The sequence below is a fragment of the Chelonoidis abingdonii genome, chromosome 16, assembly GCF_003597395.2.
Source record: "Chelonoidis abingdonii isolate Lonesome George chromosome 16, CheloAbing_2.0, whole genome shotgun sequence".
In the NCBI taxonomy this organism is placed as follows: Eukaryota; Metazoa; Chordata; order Testudines; family Testudinidae; genus Chelonoidis; species Chelonoidis abingdonii.
This window is the reverse complement of record NC_133784.1, coordinates 3,677,636-3,704,990: the sequence shown is the minus strand read 5'-3', so window position 1 is coordinate 3,704,990 and position 27,355 is coordinate 3,677,636. Positions and strand designations below refer to the sequence as shown.

Genomic DNA, 27,355 nt, shown 5'->3' with positions numbered 1-27,355 from the left:
TCCACCTGTAGACGAAGCCAAATTCTGCACAGCCTATGCACTGAAAAGTTCTCCGTACAAAGGAGTCTGGTTGCAGCCACACCTTGTTTTACTGCATTCTAATGCTAAAGACAAATGATGTACCACACACAGAGAAGCAACTCTGTGCTGTTGGGGCATGACCTCTTAAGGGATCACAGCAGTTTTCTGCCAGGAAGTTGTTTGGTTCACAGGCCCACACACACAGAAGTTAGATAAAAACAAAATATTCTTGCTGGAAGATTGTAATGTAACATGACTTTATATCTTAGAATTTGGAATGATAACACACAAGAACTGAAAAACAGAGACAGAGAAAGCAGGCTGCTCCCTAAAAATGGAGTGACACAATTCACCCTTCCTTTTTCTAGACTGGTTCTCTGGAGAGTGATTGCTGCTAGGTCTGAATTGCACACATCTGTACAGAGCCACCTAGACTGCAAGCAGGACCTGGAAACCCCCCTTGCAATTTAAAGTGTCAGATGACAATTTTAACAGAATTTTCAATACACCACAGAGGTGATCCTGTGCCCTCTTGTCCATTTCTGATCTTTACTCAGTCACCAGCTACCCCAAGTGCCAGGAACCCATGCTTCAATACTTATGGCTCCTTCTTGGAAGTGCTAGAGGGACTGGCACAGAGGATTCTCAGGGAACGGTGTCCACAGAGTATAGGTAGTGGGAGCCGTATGGAATGAGAGAGGCTGTGAAATCTTGATATGGAGCCCTGTCATGATCTGTATTAATGGCCCTTTAAACAGCCTGACTGTATGTATGGAGTAGGGGGTGGGCAGCAATCAGAGCTCCTTATCCAAAGATTGAGCCTACTCCACAGCGATAAAATTTTAGCTGGCTCAGGGTTGCTTCTACCCTCTGCTTCTTATAATTTCTATTAAAAACCCATGGCTGGTCCGTGCCTGCTGAGTGACTCGGCCTGGCAGGGCTTGGGCTAAGGGGCTGTTTAGCAGCAGTGAGAGGGTCCCCAATCAAGGACCAAGGCCCTGTTGTGTCAGGTGCTGTACAGACCACTAACAAAGATGACAGTCTCGCTATCCTAGCGAACGTACAAACAAGTATTATTATTTACAGTTGTGTCCCCAACAATGAAGGCACAGTTGCTTCTGGGTGTAATTCTGCACCCTCAAAAATGGACGCTGGGGTAAAAATCAGGCCCTTACTAACCATAAGTAGTCAGGTCATCTGCTTTGGCTCATCTGAAATGGGGTGTGTATGGTTAGATGTGTTTTTAACATACAGAACAAAAACTTCAGCACTCAGTCCAGAGGAATTCTTAACCAAACAGCGTCCAGCATCCCCCTTCCAGGTGTAGATTTTGGCTGCAAAGAGGGGCGAGGTGACAGAGCTTACAGCCGTAACGCGTGGTAGCCGGCTCGGCCAGTCAGCCTCCCGACAGCTAGCTACTGAACCAGGTGTGTGCTAGAATCCTAACACTGTTACTATGAATTATTTGTGTTACCGTAACGCACAGGATTCCAAGTTGTAGCTTCAGCGATTCCAAGGCCAGAAGGGACCACTGTGATCATCCAGCCTGACCCCTTGCGTAACAGGCCAGACAACTTCTCCCAAATAATTCCTAGAGCAGAACTTTTCAGAAAACATCCCATCTTGATTTAAAAACTGCCAGTGATGGAGAATCCACCATGCTCCTTGATAAATTGTTCCAATGGTTAATTACTTTCACTGTTAAAAGTTTACATCTTATTTAATTCCAGTCTGAATTTGTCTAACTTCAACTTCTAGGCAGTGGATCATGTTCGCCCTTTCTCTGTTAGAATGAAGAGCCCATTATCCAATATTTGTTCTCCATGATGGTATTTACAGACGGGGAGCGAGTCACCCCTTAACTGTCTCCTTGTTAAGCTAAATAGATTGAGCTCCTTGAGTCGATCACTGTAAGGAAGGTTTTCTAATCCTTTAATCATTCTCCTGGCTCTTCTCTGAACCCTCTCCAATTGACCAACATCCTTCTTGAATTGTGGTACATATTATTCCAGCAGTGGTCACACTGGTGCCAAATGCAGAGGGAAAATAACTTCTGTACTTCTACGTGTGATTATGCGGATCAAGGGCCAGGACTCCATTGTGCTAGGCCCTGTACAAACACAAAACAAAAAGACAGTCCCTGCACTAAGGAATTTACAATCAAAGTAGAAGACAACAGATGGATACAGACAGACAGAAGGGGGGAGCACAATGAGACAATATTGGTCCGCATGACAGGCAGTGGTCTGAGCCATCTCACTGCCTAATACTTGTCAATTTTTCTGTAGCCGTCATGGCAAAGGAGAGTTAACACCCACTTCAGATGCCCTGCAAAGAAATTCTAACTGGCAGTTGATATCTAGCATTGCAAAAGAGAGTTAACACCCTCTTCAGAGGCCCAGCAACGAGATTCTAAATGGCAGTTGGTATCTGTCTTAATAATAACAAGTGCACTCTCCCTTTCTACAGTGCCTTTCAGCCCCAGCTCTCAAGCAGTGAGCTCTCAGCAGCTTCAGGCCTGGTCAGTTCTTGGGTAAGAGCCCTCCAATGAAATCCTGGAATGGTCCTATGGGTTTTGTGAGTAGAACGTGTTCCTCTGGAACTATCCTGGAGTGAATGCTTGGCTGTGAGGATGGTGTCACCAGGAGGGCTTTGGCTTCCTTGACCGTGGGATGCTGTTCCAGGAAGAAGGACTGCTAAGCAGAGATGGGGTCCACCTATCGAGGAAGGAGAAGAGCATATTTGGCTACAGACTGGCTAATTTCGTGAGGAGGGCTTTAAAGTAGGTTCGACTGGGGCAAGAGATCAAAGCCCACAGGTAAGTCAGAAACATGGAGACCTGGGAGAAGGGTCAGAATGTGGGGGGAGCATGGGCTGTTATAGCAGAAATAAGGGAGAGACAAGACAGAATTCACGGGGGGATCAAATCAGTATCTTAGATGTCTATATATTAATGTGAGAAGTATGGAGAATAAGCAGGAAGAACTCAAAATGCTAGTAAATAAACACAACTATGACATAGTTGGCATCATGGAGACTAGGTGGGAAAACACACACATCTGGAATATTGGTATAGAAGGATACAGCTTGCTCAGGAAGGACAGGCAGGGGAAAAGAGGGAAGCGGTGTTGCCTTATATATTAAAAATGTACACACTTGGACTGAGGTTGAGATGGAAATAGGAGACAGACTTGTTGAAAGTTTCTGTGTATGGATAAAAGGGGTAAAAAAACAAGGGTGATCTCATGGTAGGGGGTCTACTAGAGACCACCTAGCCAGGAAAAAGAGGAGGATGAGGCTTTTTTTAAACAACCAACAAAATCATCCAAAGCACAGGACTTGGTGGTGATGGGGGACTTAACCATCCAGACATCTGCTGGGAAAATAACAGCAGAGCACAGATTATCCAACAAGTTCTTGGAATGTATTCGAGACAATTTTTTATTTCAGAAGGTGGAGAAAGTTACTAGGGGAAAGGCTGTTCTAGATCTGATTTTGACAAATAGGGAGGAACTGGTTGAGAATTTGAAAGCGGAGGGCAGCTTGGGTGAGAGTGATCACGAAATGGTAGAGTTCATGATTCTAAGGAATGGTAGGCGGGAGATCAGCACAATAAAGACAATGGATTTCAAGAAGGCGACTTTAGCAAACTCAGGGAGTTGGTAGGTAAAATTCCACAGAAGGCAAGTCTAAGGGGAAAAACAATTGAAGACAGGTGGCAGCTTTTCAAAGAGACATTATTAAGGGCACAAGAGCAAACTATCCCACTGCATAGGAAAGATAGGAAGTCTGGCAAGAGACCATCCTGGCTTAACCAGGAGACCTTCAATGATCTAAAACTCAAAAAAAAGTCCTACAAAAAGTGGAAACTTGGTCAAATTGGAAAGGATGAATATAAACAAATAACACAAGTACGAAGGGACAAAATTAGAAAGGCCAAGGCACAAAACGAGATCAAACTAGCTAGAGACATAAAGGGTAACAAGAAAACATTCTACAAATACATTAGAAGCAAGAGGAAGACCAAAGACAGAGTAGGCCTGTTACTCAATGAGGGGGGAAAGACGATAACAGAAAATGTGGAAATGGTAGAGGTGCTTAATGATTTATTTGTTTCGGTTTTCACCAAGAAGTTTGGTGGTGATTGGATGTCTAACATAGTGAATGCCAGTGAAAAATGAGGTAGGATCAGAGTCTAAAACAGGGAAAGAACAAGTCAACCGTTACTTAGGAGGGAGGGATAGCTCAGTAGTTTGAGCATTAGCCTGCTAAATCCAGGGTTGTGAGTTTAGCCCTTGAGGGGGCCGCTTAGGGATCTGGGGCAAAAATCAGTACTTAGTCCTGCTAGTGAAGGCAGGGGGCTGGACTCAATGTCCCTTCCAGTTCTAGGAGATCAATATAACTCCAATTATTATTAAATTAAAGACAAGTTAGATGTCTTCAAATCACCAGGGCCTGATGAAATGCATCCTAGAATATTGAAGGAACTGACTGAGGATAATCTGAGCTATTAGCAATTATCTTTGAAAAGTCATGGAAGATGGGAGATGTTCCAGAAGACTGGAAAAGGGGAAATATAGTTCCTAGCTATAAAAAGGGACATGAGGACAACCGGGGGAATTACAGACCAGTCAGCTTAACTTCTGTACCCGGAAAGATAATAGAGCAAATAATTAAGAAATCAATTTGCAAACATTTGAAGATAATAATGAGGTGATAATTAACAGTCAGCATGGATTTGTGAAGAACAAATCATGTCAAACCAACCTGATGGCTTTCTTTGACAGGGTACCAAGCCTTGTGGATGGAGGGAAGCGGTAGATGTGGTATATCTTGACTTTAGTAAGGCTTTTGATACTATCTTGTATGACCTTCTCATAAACAAACTAGGGAAATACAACCTAGATGGAGCTACTATAAGGTGAGTGCATAACTGGTTGGAAAATCATTCCCAGAGAGTAGTTTTCAGTGGTTCACAGTCATGCTGGAAAGGCATAACAAGTGGGGTCCCGCAGGGATCGGTTCCAGGTCTGGTTCTGTTCAATATCTTAATCAATGATTTAGATAATGGCATAGAGAGTACACTTATAAAGTCTGCGGATGATACCAAGCTGGGAGGGGTTGCAAGTGCTTCGGAGGATAGGATTAAAATTCAAATTGATCTGGACAAACTGGAGAAATGGTCTGAAGTAAATAGGATGAAATTCAATAAGGACAAATGCAAAGTGCTCCACTTAGGAAGGAACAATCCGTTGCACACATACAGAATGGGAAATGATGGCCTAGGAAGGAGTCCTGCAGAAAGGGATCTGGGGGTCATAGTGGATCACAAGCTAAAATATGAGTCAACAGTGTAACACTGTTGCAAAAAAAAGTGAACATTGTTCTGGGATGTACTAGCAGGAGTGTTGTAAGCAAGACACGAGAAGTAATTCTTCTGCTCTACTCCACGCTGATTAGGCCTCAACTGGAGGATTGTGTCCAGTTCTGGGTGCTACATTTCAGGAAAGATGTGGACAAATTGGAGAGAGTCCTGAGAAGAGCAACAAAAATGATTCAAGGTCTAGAAAACATGACCTATGAGGGAAGATTGAAAAAACTGGGTTTGTTTAGTCTGGAGAAGAGAAGACTGAGAGGGGACATAATAACAGTTTTCAAGTACATAAAATGTTGTTACAAGGAGGAAGGAGAAAAATTGTTCTTCTTTACCTCCTGAGGATGAGGCAAGAAGCAATGGGCTTAAATTGCATCTAGGCAGTTTAGGTTGGACATTAGGAAAAACTTCCTAACTGTCAGAGTGGTTAAGCACTGGAATAAATTGCCTAGTGGGGTTGTGGAATCTCCATCATTGGGGATTTTTAAGAGCAGGTTGAAAAAACACCTGTCAGAGATAATCTAGATAATACTTAGTCCTGCCTTGAGTGCAGGGACTGGATTAGATGGCCTCTCGAGATCCCTTCCAGTCCTATGATTCTATGCTCCAACATGGTTTGCAACCTGTTTCTATAGTGCCTGAGTGGCAGAGGGCCAAGAATCTGTCCTCGTGTTTAAAGATATTGTTATGAACTGAGTGCAGGGGTGCCGGAACGGGGTAGGGCCACAGTTTGGGCTCTAGGAGGTTTCCAGAGGGGTCACTGATTTTCACCTCTGGCCCGCCACCTTTAGGGCGCTTGCGCCGCTCCTGACCAGGTGAATCCTTGTTGTGGGTGGAGACAAAATCTTGTTCAAACTGATATGTGAACACGCCCTTCATTTAAGATGGGATAAGAGATCATTAGGGGGCCACACCCAACACAAGGCCTAATAGAGTCTGCCCATAGACTAGCTTCGTTGCGCACCAGAGCTTCCCAGAGTGCAGATGTTAAATGTGTGCCAGGCTTGTTAGAACGATGCCAATTCAACTGCTACCCACTTTATCTGGTTTTCTGCTGCAACTAGATTTACTAGTTCATCGTGAGCTCTTGCTGGGTCACGGTCCCAGCTGGGCCTTCTGGATAATGTGTCTTCTGTGTGCTCAAGGAGTCTGCCTGCCTGTTTCAATAGCCTGGGCAAAGCAAATACATGCATGTTGGAGCGTGTCTTGTAGCACAGTCAGAAATCCATCAATGTTTGTTTTCTTGCTGCTCATCAAGGGAACTGGTGCAAAAGGCTTACGTGCTGCAGCTGCTTCTCCAACCTCTGGCCTAGCCTAGGGTTGCCAGGCATCCGGTTTTCGACTGGAACCCCTGGTCAGAAAGATCAGTGGTGCAGTGAGGCTAAGGCAAGCTCCCTGTCTGCCCTGGGTCTGTGCAGCTCCCGGAAGCAGCTGGCATTTCCCTGAGGCCCCTAGCCGCAGGGGTGATCAGGGAAGCTCCGCATGCTGCCCCTGCCCCGAGCACCGGCTCCACAGCTCCCATTGGCCAGTAAACAGTAGCCAATGGGAGTTGCAGGGGCGGCACCTGTGGGCGCAGAGCTGCCTGGCCACCCCTGCACCTAGGAACTGGGCCAGACATGCCAGCCGCTTCTAGGAACCAACAGAGCCAGGGCATGCAGGGAGCCTGCCTGAGATCTGCTGTGCTGCCAATTGGGAGCTGCCTGAGGTAAGTGCTGCCCAGCTGGAGCCTGCACCCCTCACTCTCTCCCGCATTCCAACTCCCTGCCCCAGCCCCAAGCTCCCTCCTGCACCCAAACTCCCTCCCAGAACCCGCACCTCTCTCCCCCTGCCACATTCCAGCTCCCAGTCCTGAGCTCCCTTCTGCACCCAAACACCCTCCCAGAGCCTGCACTCCCTTCTGCACCCCAGCCCCCCTCCTGTACCCCAAATCCCAGTCCCAGATCAGAACCCCATCCTGCACTCTAACTCCCTCTGAAAGCCTGCACCCCAGCCCCCTCCCCCTTCCTGGAGCCCCTTTTCGAAGCCCACACCTCCTCCCGCATCTCAATCCTCTGCCTCAGCCCTGAGCTCCCTCCCACATCCAAGCTCCGTCCCAGATCAGAACTCCCTCTTGCACTCGAACTCCCTCCCAGAGCCTGCACCCCAACCCCCTTCCCCTTCCAGGAGCCCCTTCCCGGAGCCCACACCTCCTCCCGCATCTCAACCCTCTGCCTCAGCCCTGAGCCTGGGCGGGGCATTGGGAGAGGGGTGGGGCAGGAGGCGGGGCAAGGGTGTTTGGTTTCCTGGGATTAGAAAGTCAGCAACCCTACTGCCAGCTCCCTGGGCGAGAGCCGTGCAAGGGGGATTGTTATTTACAAGGGCAAGAAGAGCACCAGATCTGCCCCTTGAGAGCTTCATTGAGGTGCAGGGATCTTAGGGCAGAGAGCTCTCTGGGGAGGAACGTAAAGAGTGAGAGTGGTTGCACACCACAGTAAAGTCTCAGCTATTCTTCAGCATATTCATAAGTCCCTCCTTAAGGACAGCATCATCCCTTACTTCAGATTTCCACCAGGGAAGGGCGTGAACTGCATGAGCAGCTGCCTGGATTGACTCTGCCACTTCTAGTGACTCCCATTCAGGGACCATCCAAGCTGGGTTTCCTCACCTTGTCTTTCATAAGAACATAAGAATGGCCGTACCAGGTCAGACCAAAGGTCCATCTTGCCCAGTATCTGTCTACCGACAGTGGCCAATGCCAGGTGCCGCAGAGGGAGTGAACCTAACAGGCAATGATCAAGTGATCTCTCTCCTGCCATCCATCTCCATCCTCTGACGGACAGAGGCTAGGGACACCATTCTTTACCTTTCCTGGCTAATAGCCATTTATGGACGTAACCACCATGAATTTATCCAGTTCTAACACTGTTATAGTCCTAGCCTTCACAACCTCCTCAGGCAAGGAGTTCCACAAGTTGAATGAGCGCTGTGTGAAGAAGAAGTTCCTTTTATTTATTTTAAAAAATAAAATTTGTTTTATTTGTTTCCACTCAATCCCCTCCTGATTTAACTGAAAAAAAATCTGAACAACCCTCAAGCATTCCTGATTTTAACGAGCCTGGGTGGGAAGCAGGAGAGAGTTTGCATTAGGGTAGATCTGTAGCATAAATGACTGCTAGGTAAATATGTATGCAGCGGTGGTGTAGCTAGGTAGGTCCCAGGATATTTGAGAGAGAAGGTGGATGAGGTAATATCTTTTATTGGACAAACTTCTGGTGCTGAGAGAGCCAAGCCTTTGAGCTACACAGAGCTCTGCTTTCGGTCATTATTTGCTAGGCAAATAGTGAGACTCTTCTCACTATCCATGAGCTTGGTTCTCAAAACCTCGTGGTGCATACAAATCTTCGGTGCTGTTATCCTGTGTCTGGGGCTCCTGTTACAGAAGGGGCTCTTTGGGAAGGAAACAGGCTGTTTGTCTCAGGCCCACAGAGGGACGTCCTGACTGGGTTTTAGCCCCTGCGCGCTGGCTCTTCACAACCGCACCGAAGTTTTACATAAAGTTATGAAATGGGGAAGTGTGGAAAGACCCAGCAAACCAATTTCATTCACGAATGAGTGAACTCAAGTACAGCTTAAACTATGGGTCACGGAGCCCAAGTCTCTTTGCTGCCCAAATAGACTCTGCTTAAAGAGGAAAGTTGGTCTTGTGGTTCAGGCACATGACTAGGGGTCAGGCAGGTCAGATTTGATCCTCCCTGATCTTGGGAAACTCAGCTAAAGCCAAGTTTCCAGAGGGATCACTGATTTTCAGGTGGACACCTCAGGCTGGATTTTGCAGAGGGATTGAGCCACTGGTTTCAACAGGAGGTGTAAGCGCTCAGCCATTCTGGAAATCAGGTGTTGCAAGCCAGGTACACAAAAGCAGGGACTGCTCTTGAAAATGCCAGCCAGACTCGCTGGGTTTCATTTTCCTCATCTGTAAAACAGGAATAATTACCTGCTTCACTGATATGTGCAACGTACTTTGAGATCCTTGGATGGGAAGTATAACTAGATTACATATCGTATTTACTTAACCCAGCTAAAAAAGAGGTGTGGATGGTGTGGATCTTTGGGGGTGCCTACACAGCAGCTGGGAGCATGGGTTGCAGGCCCCCCAGACCGACACACGCTAACTCTGCTCGAGTGAATGCATCCCAGGCTAGCCTCCTGAGTACATACTTGGGTGGCTAGCCCAAGCTGCTGCCGTGATGTTTTGAGCACAGCGTGAGTCTGTTGACCCACACTGGGAAGCACGCTCCCAGCTGCAAGTGAAGATGGACCCTGTAAGTCTTGGGCAAAGGTTTCATCTGCCAGCTGCATTCAGTGAATTTGGAAATATATTCAGTCATTTTGTGCCAGTTTGACAGTGCTGGGGACCAGTGTTTCCTGTTTATCCACAGACCAGGTAGGGTGGCAGTGACAGCGCTGCCCATTCTGGCGCGACCATTTCTAGAGGTGTAAAGAGAGGTCAGTCTGCAGGGTTTATTCAGAGCTTGGCCTCTGTGCCCAAATTGCCAGCTACGGGGCCAGGGGCTTCGGTGGCTTCTGCAATGCAGACTCCTGTCAGCCCCACCAGTGCACAACAAAAGGGGCACCGAGCATCCATTGGGTTGCAATGACTTGCAGGCACTTCCAAAGTCAGTCAAGTTAGCAAAGGCAGAAGATTTCACATCCCGCACTGAATTACACATCCGTCGGGGCAGATGAGTGCTTGGTCCGGTTGTATTTATATTGTCCTGGGCCATCTGCCAGGCTGATGGCTGTGTTTTGTGATGCTAAAGAAGCTAGCAGTGCACTTTGCTTTGCTGTGCTCTAGTTTCCTCTCTCCAAGGAGCTCAAAGCATTTTTACAAACAGTGACAAATTAAATCTCACAACCCACTGAGAGGAAAATCACTGGTATCTCCATCTTACAGATGGGCAAAGAGAGGCACGTAAAGGTCACATGACTTACCTGAGGTCACACAGTGAATCAGGAATAGAACCCAGGAGTCCTGGCTTCCAGTCCTGGGCTTTAAGCACAAGGTAGTGCTTCCTTCTGTTAACATGCATTATAGTGGTATCTTGATTCGGCAGAAAGCACTACATGGATTTTTTAATCTAAATGTTCTGTTTTTAACCACTCTTGAGTTCTGCCTTTTCAGTTCTCCTTATGGGAAACGTGTTTACATTGGAAACATATTTTGCTTCCAACACCCTAGCACATTCAGCAGGAGTCGGATATACAACCCCCCTCCTCCTGCGAAAGCAGCTGCTGATAAGGAGATTGGCAGGAGAGATGTGATAACAGGCACACCCCTATGTTCTCTTCCAAGGGAAAAGGAGAATTGCTCAATCTCCAAGAGAAGGAAAAACAAAACAAAAAAACACAGGTGGGAATTTTGGGTTTAAAGAGACCTTGTGGGTAAAACATAAATTGTTCAAAACACAGCTAAAATGTCTGGACACAAAATAATGGCCCTGTCCTGACCCTAGGGCAAAATTCTCACTGGGAGCTGGATTGGCTCATGAGGATTCGGCTCTTTCCAGAGTTTTTGGTACCCAAGGCCAGTCCTGCAGTTCGCAAGACCCCGAGCTAGAACCAGCTGCTGGAAGGGCTGGATCAGTCTACGAATTGCTCCCCTGTGTGGCTGGAGATGAGGTTCTCCATCCCTTGCTGGTATCACAGCATGATAGGGACACAGGCCCTGGGTGAGCTGTCCTGGGACTGTGCGTTCAGATTGTGTGCAAGGCTCACCTCGATTGTACTCATTTGCCAGGCTAACAACTTGATTTATAATCCCCTGTTTGCATGGGTCAGGACTTGGATCTGTCTTTAACTGAAGTATATTCTCCTTACTTTTCACCAGTTAGGTGCTGCCCTCCCCCCTAGAGATAGCAGCATTCAGATTCTGAGGTCGGTTACACGGAGCATCTCTCCTGAGGCAAGGTACCATAGATTGTAGTCTGTAAAATGGTGTGAAGGTCTCTATAGATTGTCAGCAGCTGCTTCCTGGTCTGCTGTGTGCTCTCTAACCTGGCTGGTTGCGAAATCGTGAGACTGCTGTTTGGAGCCGACCCAGCTCCCCTGAGCCCGAGGCTGGGGGCAGCTGAGTCGGATGCAGTAGCACATCAGGGCCCAACTTAGAGGCTCATTATTAAGGCAGGAATGGGCCAGCCACAGGCTCCAAGGCCTGTGGAATCAGTACCTGGAGGTGCTTAGGAACAATTGCTGTAAACCACTAATGGCGCTTGTCACCCTCTAGCTTGCTAGGTGCTAGTTCAGCTGTGTTTGAAACCATTGCATGGATGCAAGCCACCACCAACCGTTTCAAATGTGGTTATGAACCCTGGTGGGGACAGGCCATACAGAGCTTGTTGGGCCCCAGTTTAAAAACAAGTGGCTATTGGCTCCTCTTTTCTCACTTGACCTGCTCCCCGTGTATGTTCAGAGTCAGATCGGCTCACTTTCATGAGTAAAATGAGTGCTTACTACTTCTGTCTTCCTCAGTACTTTGGTCTTCACCACTCTAGCCTCTGAGCTCCTGCTTTATACTCCCCTTCTCCTTGCAGAACCAACACAGCACTGAGCGAGAGAGAGATCCAGATTCTAGCTTGCGTTGCTCATGGTCAAAAGAATTAACAAAACGGTGACGTTATGTGAATTGTTTCTTTAAATCTGTAGCAATCCGCCAGGCAGCACTGAAGCTCGGGGAGCTTCTAGGTAGAGCTCTACAGTAAAGCAGAGAGAAACAGAGGCGCTTTAGGGTTAGCATTGCGATGCGTATTCTAATAAAGGTCCATGTTCTGTGTTGGAAGAAAGTGATGCTCTCTAGGATTCTTTGCCACTGGCACATGACGGTGTCAGAGAGAAACTCGTTCAGGAGCAGGATCAAGAACAGGAAAAGAAAACTGCCAAAGTTCAGGGCTGCCCAGCCCTTTGGGTTTGACAAGCCCATGGACTGGCCTGAATGAAAGGAGTTTCACCAAATCCCAAGCTGCAATGAAGCTAAAGTCCTGTGTCTGACGAAGTGGGTATTCACCCACGAAAGCTCACGCTCCAAAACATCTGTTAGTCTATAAGGTGCCACAGGATTCTCTGCTGCTTTTACAGTGTTGCCCACTCTCACAATTTTATCCTGACTCTCATGGTTAGGTTTTTTTGTTAAAGCCCCAGCCCCCAGATTCATGTGACTATTCATGTTTTAAAAAGGGTAAGGTCTGGGCTTCAAAAACATGACCCAAGTGTAGCTCAAAGGCTCAAAACACAGAAGTAAGATAACAAGTAACCAAATTTCATTATTTTTGGTTTCAGTCTCATGATTTTGAAGCAAATCTCATAGTCTTTATTTGGGGGGGGGGGTGACTCATGATTTTGGAACACTTGGGGTTGGCTGTACTTAGACTGCTTTTCTCATAGAGTGCAGAAAACGTGGAGGCCTTTACAAGGTTGTATGCAAATCTGTAAGACTCTGCTATGCTTAAAAACAAACACCCCTACAACCAGTGCACACATCCCTGCAACGTCCTTGCTCCAAAATCTGCATTGCTGGCAATGTGTTAATCTGTCTTTCAGATCTCAGGCTGAGTTTGCAGGGCAGGCAGCTAGAAAAACCACTAATTTTCCTGAAGGGCTTTAATTGCACACAACATGGTCTGGTGCTTAGGCCTTAGCTGCTCTGTGCCTCAGTCTCCCATCTGTAAAATGTGGATGATAGCGTTTCCCTATTGCACAGGGGTGTTGTGAGGGTAAATATATTAAAGATTGTGAGGCTCAGCTCCCCAAAGGTACACCTCTACCCCAATATAATATGAATTTGGCTATAACGTGGTAAAGGAGCGCTCGGGGGGGGGCGGGGCTGTGTGCTCCAGCAGATCAAAGCAAGTTTGCTATTACAGGGAGGAGGGATAGCTCAGTGGTTTGCCCATTGGCCTGATAAATCCAGGCTTGTGAGTTTGGTCCCTAAGGGGGCTATTTAGGGAACTGGGGCAAAAATCTGTCTGGGGATTGGTCCTGCTTTAAGCAGGGGGTTGGACGAGGTGACCTCATGAGGTCCCTTGTAACCCCAATATTCTATGATAACACAGTAAGATTTTTTGGGTCCTGAGGACAGCATTATATCGGGGTAGAGGTATATTTAGGCACCTACCTGACGTTGATTTCAATGGGAATTACGTGTCTAAGGGTGTCTCTACACTGCCTGCAGCAGCGAGCCTCCGAGCACGCGTCGACAGACTTGGGCTTGCGCTACCCGTGCAGTGGGCCCTAGTCTGTCGAGCCGGGCTCAGAGGCTTGCTGCTGTTAACCGCCTCGATGTCCCCTTACATGCCTTGCGGGATCAGGGCCGAAGATACTATGGGAACAGGGGCCAGAGCGGATGGCTGTAGGCCTGTGCCCCTTGCTGGAGTAAAACGCTTGATGCACCAGAGCCCTGACCCCTTTGCTGCCTTGCGCACTTGGCCGGGAGCGGCCGCCCGTAGCGTTTTGCACCGGTGCATCCACCGCCTCTCGCGCTAACCAGCGGGGCCTGGTTCTTCCCTGCAGGTCCCCCCCGTCCTCTCCTGCCAAGGACTGGAAGCTCTTTGGGGCAGCACCTAGGGTGGCCAGACAGCAAGTGTGAAAAAGCGGGACGGGGTGGAGGCTAGTAGGCGCCTGCATAAGAAAAACCCCCAAATGGCGGGACTGTCCCTGTAAAATCAGGACAGCTGGTCACCCTGGCAGCACCTCGCACTGCGGGACCCAGCCCTGGGGGTCCTGAGCGCCACGGTCACAGCCCTAACCCCGCGCGGGGGGCGTGGGAGACAGGTGGGCCCACCCCCTCCTGCCGGCCCGGCGCGGCCGCTTTAAGGCAGGAGGCCGAACGCGGCGGTGTTTCAATGTATCGAGTTGCGGGGGTCACGTGGGCCGGCGGGGCGGGACCCGGGTCGAGGCGGCGGCTGCGGCGGCTTTGCTTCGCCCCGGCCGTGAGACGGCGGCCGGCGCGGCACACGGGCGGGGGGAGGCAGCGGCAGCCGGCAGCCGGCAGCGGCGGGCGAGGCACCGTCCGGACCGGATTCCCCCGCGCTCCCCGGTTGTCACTCGCCGGCGGCGGCCGGGGCGGGGGGTCGGGCCGCCCCCGCACAGCGACAGCCCGAAGAGGACCCGGACCCCGGCTCCGTGCAGCCTCCACCGCCCCCCTCCCCTGGCTGAGCCCCGCCCCCCAATCCCGAGGACTCTGGGGTCCGCGCCCCCCCGTGGGGATTCATAGTGCGCTGTGGGGGTCGCTTCTCCTGCTCTGCCCCCCCGCACCTGGGATGTGACAGCCTGTTTCTGGAGCTGCCCGTTGACTATGGCTCCGTAGCTGTCAGGAGACCTTATTCCTGCTTTATGGCCCGGCCTCGAGGAGCCGCTGCCCCGGTCGCCTTTCCCCGGGCCTGCGTGTGACAGCGGGGCCGAGCCCGCTTGGGTGGTGGCTCTTGTGGGGTTTGGGGATTTTTTTTCCTGTTTCTTTTAATTTTGTGGGGAGTCGGTTTATTCCCCCCCCACCTCCCCCTGCTTGCGGCAAAGAATCCGGGGGGAGAGAAGAGGGAGCCTTGAAACCACTGTGGTGGCAGAGTATTTGTAATGGTTCTGGGGGCGTAGGGAGGAAAAGAAGAGACGTCTATTTTTATTAAAGAGATTACTTAAAAAAAAAACAAAAAACCAAGATGGCTGGAGGTGGCCGTGATGAGCGTGTTGGCTTTTTTTTTTTTTGATCTGATGATAAAGCCAAAAGACAACAGCAGCTGCTGCTGCACAGACTCAATTTGGAGTTTCCCCTCCTTAAACTGACACATCAGGCGCATACTTTACAGGGTGGTGCCGTCTACCAGATCGATTATTTTTTACTGTTTTTATTACTTTTTTTTCTAATCTACCCTTCTTTCTCTTGTCGCTCTATTTTTAAAATCCAAACTGAGAGCGGCAACTCAAAATGGCTGAGAATTGACTAGATCCTGCTGGAATTGTACATTTCTGCAGTCTTCTTTCAGCTTCTCCCTCTCAGCCCCTTTTTGCAGGCTGGATCTGAAAGGAGAAATAGCTTTCATGTCAGAGAGAAAACAGAGAAGAGAAGGAAAAGGAGGGGGAAGGGCTGTTCATTAGCAGTTGAGAAATTCCTTTTCAGTTTGATCAAGGCATGCTTGTTTTCCTACCAGCGACCCAGCTCTCTCCCAAATATTGAGCTTCTGTTTTGTTTGGTTATTTCTACTTTTGGATGTTTTTACCTTGAATGAGAATCTCTCCAGATCCTGAAACAAGATTTTCATTTTCTAAACCTGTTCCCTCCTGAGCATTTAGAGCACAGGTTAATTTTTTTTTGTTTCATGAACCTTTTTTCTCCCCTCTCCCAAACCTTTTTTCTTCTTTCGTTCTCATTCCTGTTTGTGAAAGAAGGAAGGGATAGGGAGGGTTCCTTTGGCTCTGGGCTGGAATTTCATCTGAATGATTGACCCGTCTTCCCACTGTGTTCTTCCGTCCAAGATCTCACTATTCCAAAGCAACCGAAAGAATTTTTTTTGCTGCTCATCTGGGTTAGAAGAAATCTCTGGGGCAGTTGAAAGAATCCAGTTCATTGTTTCATTGTTTTTTAATCTTCCATTTGGATCTTAACTCAGATTTTTTTTTTTTAAAAAGACTAATTCCTAGCTCCCCTCAGGGAGAAGAGGAAGGGGGGGGAAAAAATCGGAGGCTGTCTATTCTCTTGGGCTTCTGACCGGGTTGGTGGACAAAAGTCCCTTTTAAAATATTGAATGTCAGTTGCAAACCGAAGACAAGAAAAATCAAATCCGGAGTTCTAAATTTAGGAGGTTTTTATAGAACTTGGACTCTGCTACTGGATTTTGTATGGATTTTTTTTTTCCAACCTTCAGTAAGTTTTGATTCACCTTCTGGAATCAAAAGAAACAGAACTGCTCCTAAGAGTTGTTAAAATTGTGGGCTTTAAACCCTGAAAGCTTGTGTGGTTTTTTTTTTCCAGCTGACAGTGGCCCTTAATCAGATCATATATATACATTTTTGTTAGTGTTTGAGTTCTGTAGAACTCTGCTCTGTGGGTTATTTTACTTTGAATTTTAGGGTATATTGTAGTTTTTATTTTTTATTATTATATTTTTTTTATTTTTCAATAGCAGTTTATCAGCAGACTTCCCACTGCAGGGGGAGAAGCCCACTCTCCACCTGCATCTGTAGATCAAACTGAAATAGTAAGAGAGATTATAAATATATCTGTAGAAATGGCTGAAAATTGGAAGAACTGTTTCGAAGAGGAACTTATATGTCCCATTTGCCTGCATGTCTTTGTGGAACCCGTTCAACTTCCTTGTAAGCACAATTTCTGCAGGGGTTGCATAGGGGAGGCATGGGCCAAAGAGACTGGGTTAGTGCGCTGTCCGGAATGCAATCAGGCCTACAACCAGAAACCCAACCTGGAGAAGAACTTGAAACTGACCAACATTGTGGAAAAGTTCAACTCCCTCAACCTGGAGAAGACCCCCTCGGTCTTGCACTGCGTCTTCTGCCGCAGGGGCCCTCCGCTGCCCGCCCAAAAGATCTGCCTGAGGTGCGAGGCCCCCTGCTGTCAATCTCACGTGCAGACGCACCTGCAGCAGCCCTCCACGGCCCGGGGGCACCTCCTGGTGGAAGCGGATGATGTCCGGGCCTGGAGCTGCCCCCAACACAACGCCTACCGACTGTACCACTGTGAAGCGGAGCAGGTCGCCGTGTGCCAATTCTGCTGCTACTACAGCGGGGCCCACCAGGGCCATTCGGTGTGTGACGTGGAAATCCGGCGCAACGAGATCAGGGTAAGTGGACCCTGCAGTTGTCCCTTTTTGTCTCTTTCTCTGAGATGGTTGTGCTGGTTGCAGCGCGCCCGTGGCATGCATGGTGCTGTCCAAGAGATGAGCAAAGCCAAGGAAGTCCCTGCCCCGAGAAGATTCCAGTCGAAAAGAGATGGTCAAAGTCCTTAAAAATAATGTGTTATTGGAACCGACCCGGGACTGGCCAGTGGGGCAAGACGAAGGGACTTCCTAGATCTCTTCCAATTCGAGTGTGGGATGGAAGTGAATCACTTCCCCGCATTTTCCATGCTGCATGTTTACCTTTCTGAACCTTTACCTAGCCCCCCACGGTGGTTCTTTCTGATCAAGGGCTTTTACTCAGTTGTGAAGATTCCAGAATCAAGTGGGCACAGTCAAATCTGACATCCCCTCCCCAAATTCCATCTGCTTTAAAATCATTAGGAGAGGAATTTGCCACCTATTCCCCGATCTGCTTCATCTTTACTCCTCTGCTGTGCCGTTGAGAATCTTTTTATTTTTTTATTGAAAAGGCCAGTGTTTATGTAGGACCTACACAAAACAACTCCTTGCACTCATCCCCCCTGATGGTTCTGCAGCTGCCATTTGATGCAATGTCCTGTTCCCAGCTCCTCCCTGTTGCTGGGGTAGAAATGAGGAAGTAAACAAAAGCAAACATGAGAGAAACAAAGTAGGTGAGGTAATATCTTTGCCTGGACCAACCTACCATGTCTCATATCCTGTGGACTAGTGTGGCTACTAAAGCAGACGTTAATTTCAAGCTCAGCTGGAAAGGCATGGTGGGGGTGGGGGGAAGTGCGTGCCAAACAGGGGTGGGTGATAAAATCACTGGGATGGGGTATGTGTTTTCTGCTTTCAGGAGGTTATTCAGACAATGGAGTGGAGGTGGAGGAGAGGAAGCAGCAAGGTATTTGATGGGGATCTTTTGAAGTCATTTGTCACCCACTGGTGACAGTAGGACTTGAAACCTTCAAACTGCTTTGCAAACTAATTAATGAAGAGGATATGGGTAACTTGCCGATGCAGCTAATTATGGGTATAGGGTTATAATGTAAAGGATCTGAGTGATCCCCTCCATGAGCCATTTGTTGCAGCGAATGAATGCTGAACGTAATCATCCTGGCTTAGAACAAAACATCAGCAAAGAGAGACCCTTGCCCCCAGAACCTTTTCTGAAGGCCCTGTCCTCTTCTGCTTTTCAAATAAGCGAGGGTGGAAGGGATCTCAGATGGGTTCGTAGGTTGAACTGCACTGAAATCTGGTTTCAGGCAGCTTGCTCCCACGGGTGGCAAGCAATGCCTTGATTACAATGCATCCCTCCCTTGGCATGGCTTGTCAGTGTCAAATCAGCCTCTCCTCTCTCTTCCCGCGGTCCCTGGCTCCACCAGAATCTCCCTCCTCTGGTGATGTTTGAAATCCCTTGGAGGTGGGTGTTGTGGAGGAGGGGAGAGGCAGGGGTAGGAACTTGAGCAGCTGGGGGTGGTGTCACCAGTGCTTGGCCTTCTCCAAAAGCCCCGGGGAGAAGGCAGCATGGGGGCGCAGTGGGCTAATGCGCCAGCTTTTCTGCCTGTGGGCACTTAGGCTGACATTTGGCTGAACAATGAAGAGTTTGTGGTGGGGACGGGTGGGACCCATGCCCATCCTGGGAGGAGCACAGACCACTAGGGTTTTGTGAGCTCATGCCCAGAACTGGAATAATAGGGGGTTTTGTCCGTTGAGGCTTGTTTGGCAGCATGGCCTGGTGGAGCCCTTCCTGCCCTAATCCTGGGGTCTAGTCCCTGCCTTTAGCTGCAGAAACTGGGGACAGCTAACAAGCGCGGAGGCCATCAGCCCATCCCAGCATTGCTGGCTCCCTAGGCCTCTCTTCTCTCCTGCTGTCTCCCGTACAACTGCTTCAGGGCAGTGGGGCCCTCGGCTTCCTCCCAGCGCCATAGTGTGCGGAATAAATATTTAACAGTGAATCGAATGGTGATTGCTGTGAAATGGGAACCATTTCCTGTGTATTTTAACGCTGCCAAGATGAGTCACCGTTTAGCAATTAAAAAACAACAACACGGTAATAAATAATAAGCGCAACATAATTACTTTCCAGTTGGATGGTCAGGCTGTGGGGGGATCCTCTGCAGAGAGGAGCTAGTGTGAGCTCACACAAAAGTGGTTTTTCCCCCTCTGGGTTTTTTGGGGAAAACCAAGGCTTGCATGGAGCTGCTAGTAGTTCCCCCTGCACACCCACCCTGAGGAAGGGCAAAGACTCAGCCAGGCTTGTGAGAAGCGTTTGTTTGCTTCTGTTAATTCATCCTCTCTGGGACAAGTAGAAAAGATACCTTCATCCCAGAGCCGGGAGTGGCTGGCCGGGCTGGGAAACCCACGCAATGGGGTGGTCTGCTGCGCAGCGCCAAGGAATTTTCCGGGTGTATTCCCAGCAGACTTGGAACTCATCCATGCCCACTTTTAAAATGTGTTGCTGCTCGAAGGATACCTTCTGCTGGCTCTGCATCAGCCCCTTCAGGGGGTTTCCTGGCTAAACTGCAGGGTGCAATGCTCCAGCCAGTCAAGGAATACACTTCAGCCTCACTGCAAACCTTTAGTAAAGATGGTCCAGTGGTTAGGGAACTAGCTTGAGACTCGAGACCTGGGTTTGATTCCCTGTTCTGCCACAGACTTCTTGTGTGACCTTAGGGGCGTCACTTAGCCCCTGTGTGCCTTAGTTTCTCCTCTGTGTCATGGGGATGATGGCATTGGTCCCCCCTACAGAGCCATTCACTGAAGATTGTGAAGTGCTCTGATGTTGTAACGGGGACCTGATAAATTCCTTACATAGATTAGGTTAAATACTGAGGTTCTTAATCAACAATTCTCCAAGTCATCAGCCTGAGTTTGTCTGAATAAGCGAGGCACCATGATCCAGTGGATAAAGCACGGAGCTGGGAGTCAGGAGGTCTGACTTTTATTCCCAGTTCTCCCATTAGCTCACTATGTGACCTAGGTCTTGTGCCTCGGTTTCCCCCTCCAATAAAATAGCAGTAAACCCACTTGTTGTCAGTAGGTCTTGGGATCTGTCCGTTTATATGTTTGTTCTGCATGGTGCTTTGCAGACAAATAAGAAATGGCAACTTCCTGCCCTCAGGATCTTGGACTCTAAGGGCTGGAGCTGGTGATTCTTTCTCAGGCGAATGTTCCCTTTGGTTAGCCACAACACAACAAGAGATAGCAAAAACCCCCAAAGAGCTGGGCTATAGAATGACATTGATGAATGGCTAATAGCGCATAGCTAGTGAGATCTGGGGCTGGGGGGAAGGTGTCTGAAAGTCACCGGTCATGCGATATTCCTCATGGATCTTTTTGTAGCTCCTTTTTTGATTATGTAACAAAAACGTTCGGAGACTCCGGGCCTGAGTCTCTGCTCTGTCACCTTCCTAATATCAATGTGCAGCGGGACTCTGGATCCAGCTCTGTGTCTGAGCAAGGGCCTGGGGCTGACGTCGGCATGGGAGGCCTTTGAAGGGAACTTGATCACAGCTAGCCAGGTGGCAAGCTGTGATCGTTGCCTCGACAGGCCCAAGGCATGTGGCTGTCATATTATTTTTCTTACCCAGGTCCCCTGCCGCCCAACTCTGACCCTTTGTTTGTGTCCTCCACTTGTTAGGTCCAGTGTTGGAGACTGTAAGCTCTTTGAGTGCAGGGACGGTCATTTTCAGTGTGTTTGTACAGCCCTAGCGCAATTGAGACCAATCTAGTTGAGACCTTCGGGTACCACCGCACTATAAACGGTAGGTTGAGCACGAGTCAGGCGAGATCTTTCCAGGTTGGCGGGGTGGGGGCGCAGCGTCAGCGCTAAGACTGTGTGGGAGAAGGGGCAGGTGTGTCTCGAATAGACACATGCAGAATTGCAAAGGCAGATAGTCTTGTATGTAGATTTCAACTTTTCAGGGCAAAGGATTGTCTTTTTGCTCTCTGTGTGTACAGCTCCTGGCACAGTGGAGTCCTGGTCCATGTCTGAAGCTCACGCATTCTGTTGCAATACAGATAGCACATATCATTTGTGGTTAATCTGTCGCGTGCAAATATCGCCTCCCTCCCTTGAGATTTTTTTCTCCTTTATTTCCTGTTTTTGTGGCGTGGAAATAAAAACCCTCTGTTTTGTTTCTTTTCATTTTGTTTGTATCAAGGAATCAAAAAATGAGGGGTTTATCTCCAGGCCAGACCCTGCCTTCATTGTTGAAATCTTAAAGTTCCCAGGCTGCCCTTTATCCCCTGTCATAATGGAATCTCTTTCCAACCCTGCAAAATAACCCATCTTGGGAACAACTATTTGTTGTTCTTTTGTTTTATGTCTAGTAAAGAAAAGTTTGTATCCGATTCTGAGGTCACCTAATGGGGATTTGAAGGAAGACCAGGAAACAAAACCAGCAAAATTATTTTTCCTCCCAAACATTCTGCAGCGTTGCCGAGTTCATCCTGGCCTTTACACTCGATGCAATTGACTTATACTAGCCTGAATCAAAGCTCACTTGAGAATCTCAAAGCAGACAGTACAGAGTTAAAATGCCATTTAGGCCAAAGCACAGGGTATTTTTTATTTTTTTCTTTTCTTTTTCTTTTCTTTTCTTAAGGGATCCTGAGGGTTTTTAATCCTGCTATTTGACTTGCCTTAAAGGTAGAATAGATTGTGTGTGTGTGTGTGTGTGTTTGGGGGGGTTCTTCTATATTCTGAATAGCTTTAGTATTTTTTTTAAGAAGAATGGGAGAGCTGTATATAAGGAGCATTATTTTGGTGAGACCTTTTGAAAACAATGTTCAGTGCTCCCCCTTCAGGTGATGAAGCAGTACAGCACTGTTTCCAGAGCAGTGCTGATTGGGCTGTTGCACAGGGAAGGTAGTTTTAGCTTTATAGATGGACATGGTGGGATGGGGAGTTGTTTGTTTTAAATCACACAAAGAGCTGAGTTGATTTCAGCTCTGTTTTAAAATTCAGGAGGGAGGAGATCTGTAGTATTTGCCAAAAGTCTGAAATGGGTTGGTGAGGGGAACTGTGATGAATTCTAAGCTCCTGCTGGGGGAGATTTTTTGGGAGCGAGATTTCTGTACAGAGGCAGGCTTTGTGCCAGTGCACTGCTGGGAGAATTGGCTGCAGAGCCTGACACAGATGTGACCTGTTAATCGTGCCTGTCCAGGCAAAGCGGTGGCCGGCCATACACTCCCTGCAGATGGTCTGTGAAAAATGTCCATTGTGACTTTTTTCCACCCCCTTTCCTGGCTGGCCCTATCGATTTTTTTCCCTGACGCACTCCAGCAAGGACAAAAAAATTGTCAGTTACACAATGAGTTTCAAAGGGGGAGCTCTGCAGGCCTCTCTTTGATAGACAGCTGTGGAGCTGGGGGAATTTATTTTTTTCCCTTAAAAGACTCCTTCTCTCCCAATGGGGAAAAAATGTTATTGGAACTGGAGTGCCTCTAAATTCCAGGTGGCTGGCACTGGCTAGAACTGAGAACCTGTAGGGAGAGCTGAGGTGGGTTGCATTTTCAAAACAAACAAAACCAGGTTTCATAGTTTATAGTGCGTAGGGTTTGATTTAATAGGCATGTATATTTCCAGGTGATTTGTTAGCAGGTGTGTGTGTGGCACAGATCATCGGATGGGGACTGTTCATACATATTTGCCTAGAGCTTGGTGTAATGGAGTACTCGTGACTGTGGTCAGTGGGGGCAGATGCTATGCAAGCATTTTCCATAGTGCTATGCAAACGTGCCTCACTCCAGACCCCCAGTTATTCCAGCGTTAGGTCTCACCCAGCTACGCCAGTGCACCACCACACTCATGGGAAGTCCCTGGCTAGGCTGGTGCTAGACACCTGTTACACAGCTCTGCTGATGCCCTTCAGTTCCCTGCCCACAGCCCTTCCGATATTCCTCAGCCCTGACCTGCAGTGCCCCTGATTTTTCCCGTGCTAGGCTGAGACTCTGATACTTCTAGTAGCTAAAATCATGGTCCTACTAGCCCGGTGCCAGGCTGCCAAATGGGAACCGTTTTTTGTGCCCTGGGGATTCTGCCTTTATGTGCAGTGGCTTTTTAGGCCGTCATAGGTGATCTCATCACACCTCCCTGGCCCCATCTCCATGGCCGTAACAGTCATTGGTTTGTGTGGGCTTTGCTGCTGCCTTTGGTTTTCCTGATGATTTAGAAGACAGGAAATTAAATGCATAAGATAGCAGGAAAGGGTGTTTCAGAGGAATCTTGGGGGCACGTAGCCATCCCTGGTGTAAAGCCTTTGAAGTCCGGGAAGTTACGCCAAGCATGAACTTGTCTTGATCCTAGGAGTCTCTCAAAGCAAGACGGTACCTCTAGGCCATCAGTCAACTAAAACTGTCTTCAATTTCCCTATTGAATTCCTTGGCTGTGGGTTCAAATAGTTCTTTCCTCTTCCTGTGCCCTCCCCCTCGTCTTCCTTGCTGCATTTATACGAAGGCCTCAGAATGCAGTCATAGTTAGACAGCTTGGTTGCTTGTGCCTGCTTTGCTACAGATTCCCATCCCCAAGTGCTTTGTACAGAGCTAACTGAAAAAATAAGGGCAGAGACCGGAGGAATTAAGAGCCAGAGGTCGGGGATTGGTTTTTGGCCGAGACTGGATACAAGATATGGAGCTGATGAAATGGGAAGGATGGAGGAAGGCTGCTTGGTGTGGTAGGAGCTGCAGAGGAGAAGGCCCTTGGGCCGCAATTTGGGACTGCATATAGACATGTGCAGTGGAGGAGGGACAGCGTTAGGGTAGGTGTATGTAGATTACACTCATATGAGACAGGTCCATGTGGTACTGTGCATAGCATCTTTTATCAAGGCTCTATGAGTGCTTTAAAACCAGTAGCAAGTTGAGGTCCTCCCCTCACCTATGGTTTAGGTATTATCCCGTTTTACAGATGGGGAAACTGAGGCACAGAAAGACCGGATGATTTGCTCACCCACTGAGACCGACAGCTTGGGGATAGACCCTCCCTCTTCCAGCTGCTCTCCCTGTGTCACAAATTCTGGCCCAAGGACCTTCTCCTCTGCAGCTCCTACCATGCCACCCAGCCTGTTTTGGAGAGCTTCAAAAGCAAAGGGGAGGCAACCGTGAAATAGACAGGAAGTCAGTGCAGTGTTGGCCAGGTTTGTTCCAGTATAAACCTGCGGGTATAAACAGAGCTTTTGATGGCTGCAGAAATACCCTTGTTGCAATAAACTTGGTCCAGCATCTAGTTCAGTCAGAGGCTAACCTGTGGTGTTCATAGAGTGCCCTTCACCGGAGAAGCTAGGCAATGGAGAACGATTCTCTTCTACATGTGCTCTGGCTGGGGGAGGAAAGTTCCGGGTGGTTGAAAAAGAGAGGAGAGAAAAGAGGCCTTAATTTGAAAGTATAATTTCTTCTCCTTCCCCCCCTCCCCTCTTGTTGGGAACAGAGGCATGATGGGGAAGGGAGGGGAGGTTTGACACCCTCCCTGACCAGCTGTAGTCAAAGGAGCGGAGGAGTTTTGGTAAACATTAGAGAGGTTTTGAAGATGCTTCCCACTGGCCTCCCCCCCTTCTATCTCCAGGAATGGATTGTTCCCAAACTTCCCAATTGCAAGGGCTGGTTTGGGCCAAAGGCAGAAAGCAGCAGCTCTCCCTCCACCCCCTCATCTCCACCCTTTCCCCCCTACTGCTAGGAGCCCATGGACCTGATTCTGCTCAAAACCCACTGAGCCCAGCAGGTGCGCCAGGGTGAGCTCCTGGCTCATACCAGCATAAGCAAGAGCAGAATGAAGCTGCCTGTCTGGCCCTACGAGGAGCAGGTTGTTGGATTAGTGGCAATAGGTTAGAGCAATGAGGGAAGCAAAGAGCGCTGTGACCAGCTTGCAGTGCGTTGGCCTATTCCGTTGGGGCGTGGCTGGGGGGAGGTTTATTTTTCCTTAGCACACCTGAGTGATCCTACCAGTTTTTGCACTTGTAATCAGAGCTGAACTGGGCAGATCCTCCCCTAGAAAGGGGGAAGGAGGGGAGAGACTAACATTGAAACAATGAAATAGCCGAGAGAGGGCAGTGCCGTGAGGGAGCTTTGCAGAAAGAAACGCTAGCTGGTGCAGTGTTTTATAATCCGCTTCTGTGTTGCACTGGCCTGCAGCGATCAATGTGATCAGTGCGGAATGCTGTGAATTCAGCGGCTGCCGGCCATCATTCTGTCAGAATTCAAATGGACGCATACATACGGATTTATAAATCAACACTCAGGGCCGGATCCTGCTCTGGGTTGCGCATGTCGCTCCCATGGGCTCCAGGGCAGAATCCAGTCTGTGCTTTTTATTTATCTCCAGACTGGTGACTGTCACCTTTCTATCTTAGCTGCAGCAGTAGACTAAGGGGGAGCAGGGGTTCTCAATCCCTTGTGAAGAGAGATGATGTTTAGTGGACTTGAAGCCAGGGACTCCTGAGTTAATCTTGGGCTCCTTTATTCACTTGTGTGAATGTAGACAGGCCGCTTCACTTCTCTGTTCCTCAGTTTGCCTACCTATAAAATGGGGCTAACATTCATTATACCATGGATGCGGGGGGTTGTGTGTGTTTGCACAGTGCTGTGGACAGAAGCATTGCGGTAAACTGGCTAGTGCGGTATGGGTAAGTACACCACTTCCCTTTATTGCATGGAGTCAGAACTGTTCAGCTTCAGCGGGGTAGCCGTGTTAGTCTGGATCTGTAAAAGCAGCAGAGAATCCTGTGGCACCTTATAGACTAACAGACGTTTTGGAGCATGAGCTTTTGTGGGTGAATTCCCACTTCGTCAGATGCATGCTGTTCAGCTGTGTGTCATAAACCCTGTACTGATAAAGAAGACTCTCCTTTAGCTCACAGGGTAGGGGCCTGTGCTTTTGGAGGAAGAGAGAAGAGAGAACTGGTCCTGAGCAGCTGTTGGAGGGCAGCATAGTTTCAGCCATGAAATCCTGGGGTTATAAGTATTTTATGTCTGTCCTGCAGATGAAACCCGTGAAAATAGTCCTTGTCCAAACCCAGGTGTTTTCAGCAAAGGAGAATCTGTAGCTCCAGGTCCAGCATTCAGTCACAACCTCAATGTCAACCTCTTCCACTTTCTTATTGGTTGTATTATGGCAGCACCGAGAGACCACAGCCAAAACTGGGGATTGGTTCTGCTGGGTGCTATATAGCAAAACATCACAATCTAAATTCTTCCTGTCTCCTGGTGGTGATGTACCTGAAAAAATGGAGATTTATTTTTCAGCCTGAGGTTCTTCTCTTCCCCTGTCTTCCCTCCTTCCCACCCCCACTGATGCTTTTTATTCTTTGATTTTTGCCTTTTATTTTTGGACATCCACAAGCGGATTTGGAAACTTCTCAGACGCGAATGGATCCAGATGAAGTGCTTGGCAGACACGGAAGTTCTGGCTGGGGAACGAGCGCTCGCACGCTCTCTAAAATATGAGTGAATGTTGGCAGGCCGACAGATAGTATAGTCTAGTGGATTCGTGGTGAGCTGGGCTCTCCTTCCCCTCAGCATGTTCTCCGAGGAAGGATCCTCTTGTCTCTTTGGCGCTCCTGCTTTCAAAAACCTCAGAGTGACCTGGCTTCTGAAGCTTTGCTTCAGTGCTGGACCTTTTCAATAATAATAATAATAAAAAAAGGTTATTAAATTGAACTGGCAGTTTCCCTAGAAATACAGTGGGGTGATATAACCCCTGCTTTGAGCCAGTGATTGTGTGGGTTTCATATCCTGTTCCCTGGAACCTCCCTCCTGTCAGTTCTGATGTTGTGCTGAGGTGCTGCAGGTAAGTGGGAAGATTGATGCTCCACCAGACAGACAAGCATTGATTGGGATTGGGGGTGTGTGTGTTATTTTGGGCCTCTTCAAGGTTGTGCAGCAGGCATGAGATGCAAGTGTAACCCCCCCTTCCTCCCCTCCCCTCTGCATCAGCACAAATGGCAGGTTGCTCGGTGGAAGCTGATGTGGCTGGGCGAGGATCCCTGCTTGCAGACAAAGGGATTCTCTCTCTGTGTGTGTGCGCGCGCCTGTCTCTTTGTTCTCTTGGCCGGGCACACCGGGCTCCAACGGCGAAAGCTCATTTGAGCTCGACTTTCCAACAGGCTCAAAGGGGAGAAATAAA

General features: G+C 48.5%; 1 protein-coding gene and 1 long non-coding RNA gene across 3 annotated transcripts in view; both read left to right on the top strand.

Annotated features, from left to right (window-relative positions):
- The first annotated feature begins 1,305 nt into the window (after window positions 1-1,305).
- On the top strand, window positions 1,306-12,213 carry LOC116833962 (uncharacterized). Of its 2 annotated transcripts, XR_012657097.1 has the most exons (4): window positions 1,306-1,448; window positions 2,491-2,839; window positions 11,262-11,341; window positions 11,965-12,213. It is a non-coding gene; the product is annotated as an uncharacterized LOC116833962 (long non-coding RNA). The 2 variants fall into 2 exon arrangements; XR_012657096.1 differs by having other exon boundaries at window positions 11,262-12,213.
- Window positions 12,214-14,398: 2,185 nt separating this feature from the next.
- Window positions 14,399-27,355, top strand: part of TRIM8 (tripartite motif containing 8) — a 54,960-nt gene continuing 42,003 nt past the window's right edge. Inside the window, exon 1 of the mRNA XM_032795751.2 lies at window positions 14,399-17,214. Within this exon, the coding sequence (XP_032651642.1) occupies window positions 16,645-17,214 (570 nt within the window). The 5' untranslated portion in view covers window positions 14,399-16,644. The remainder of the gene's footprint in view (window positions 17,215-27,355) is intronic.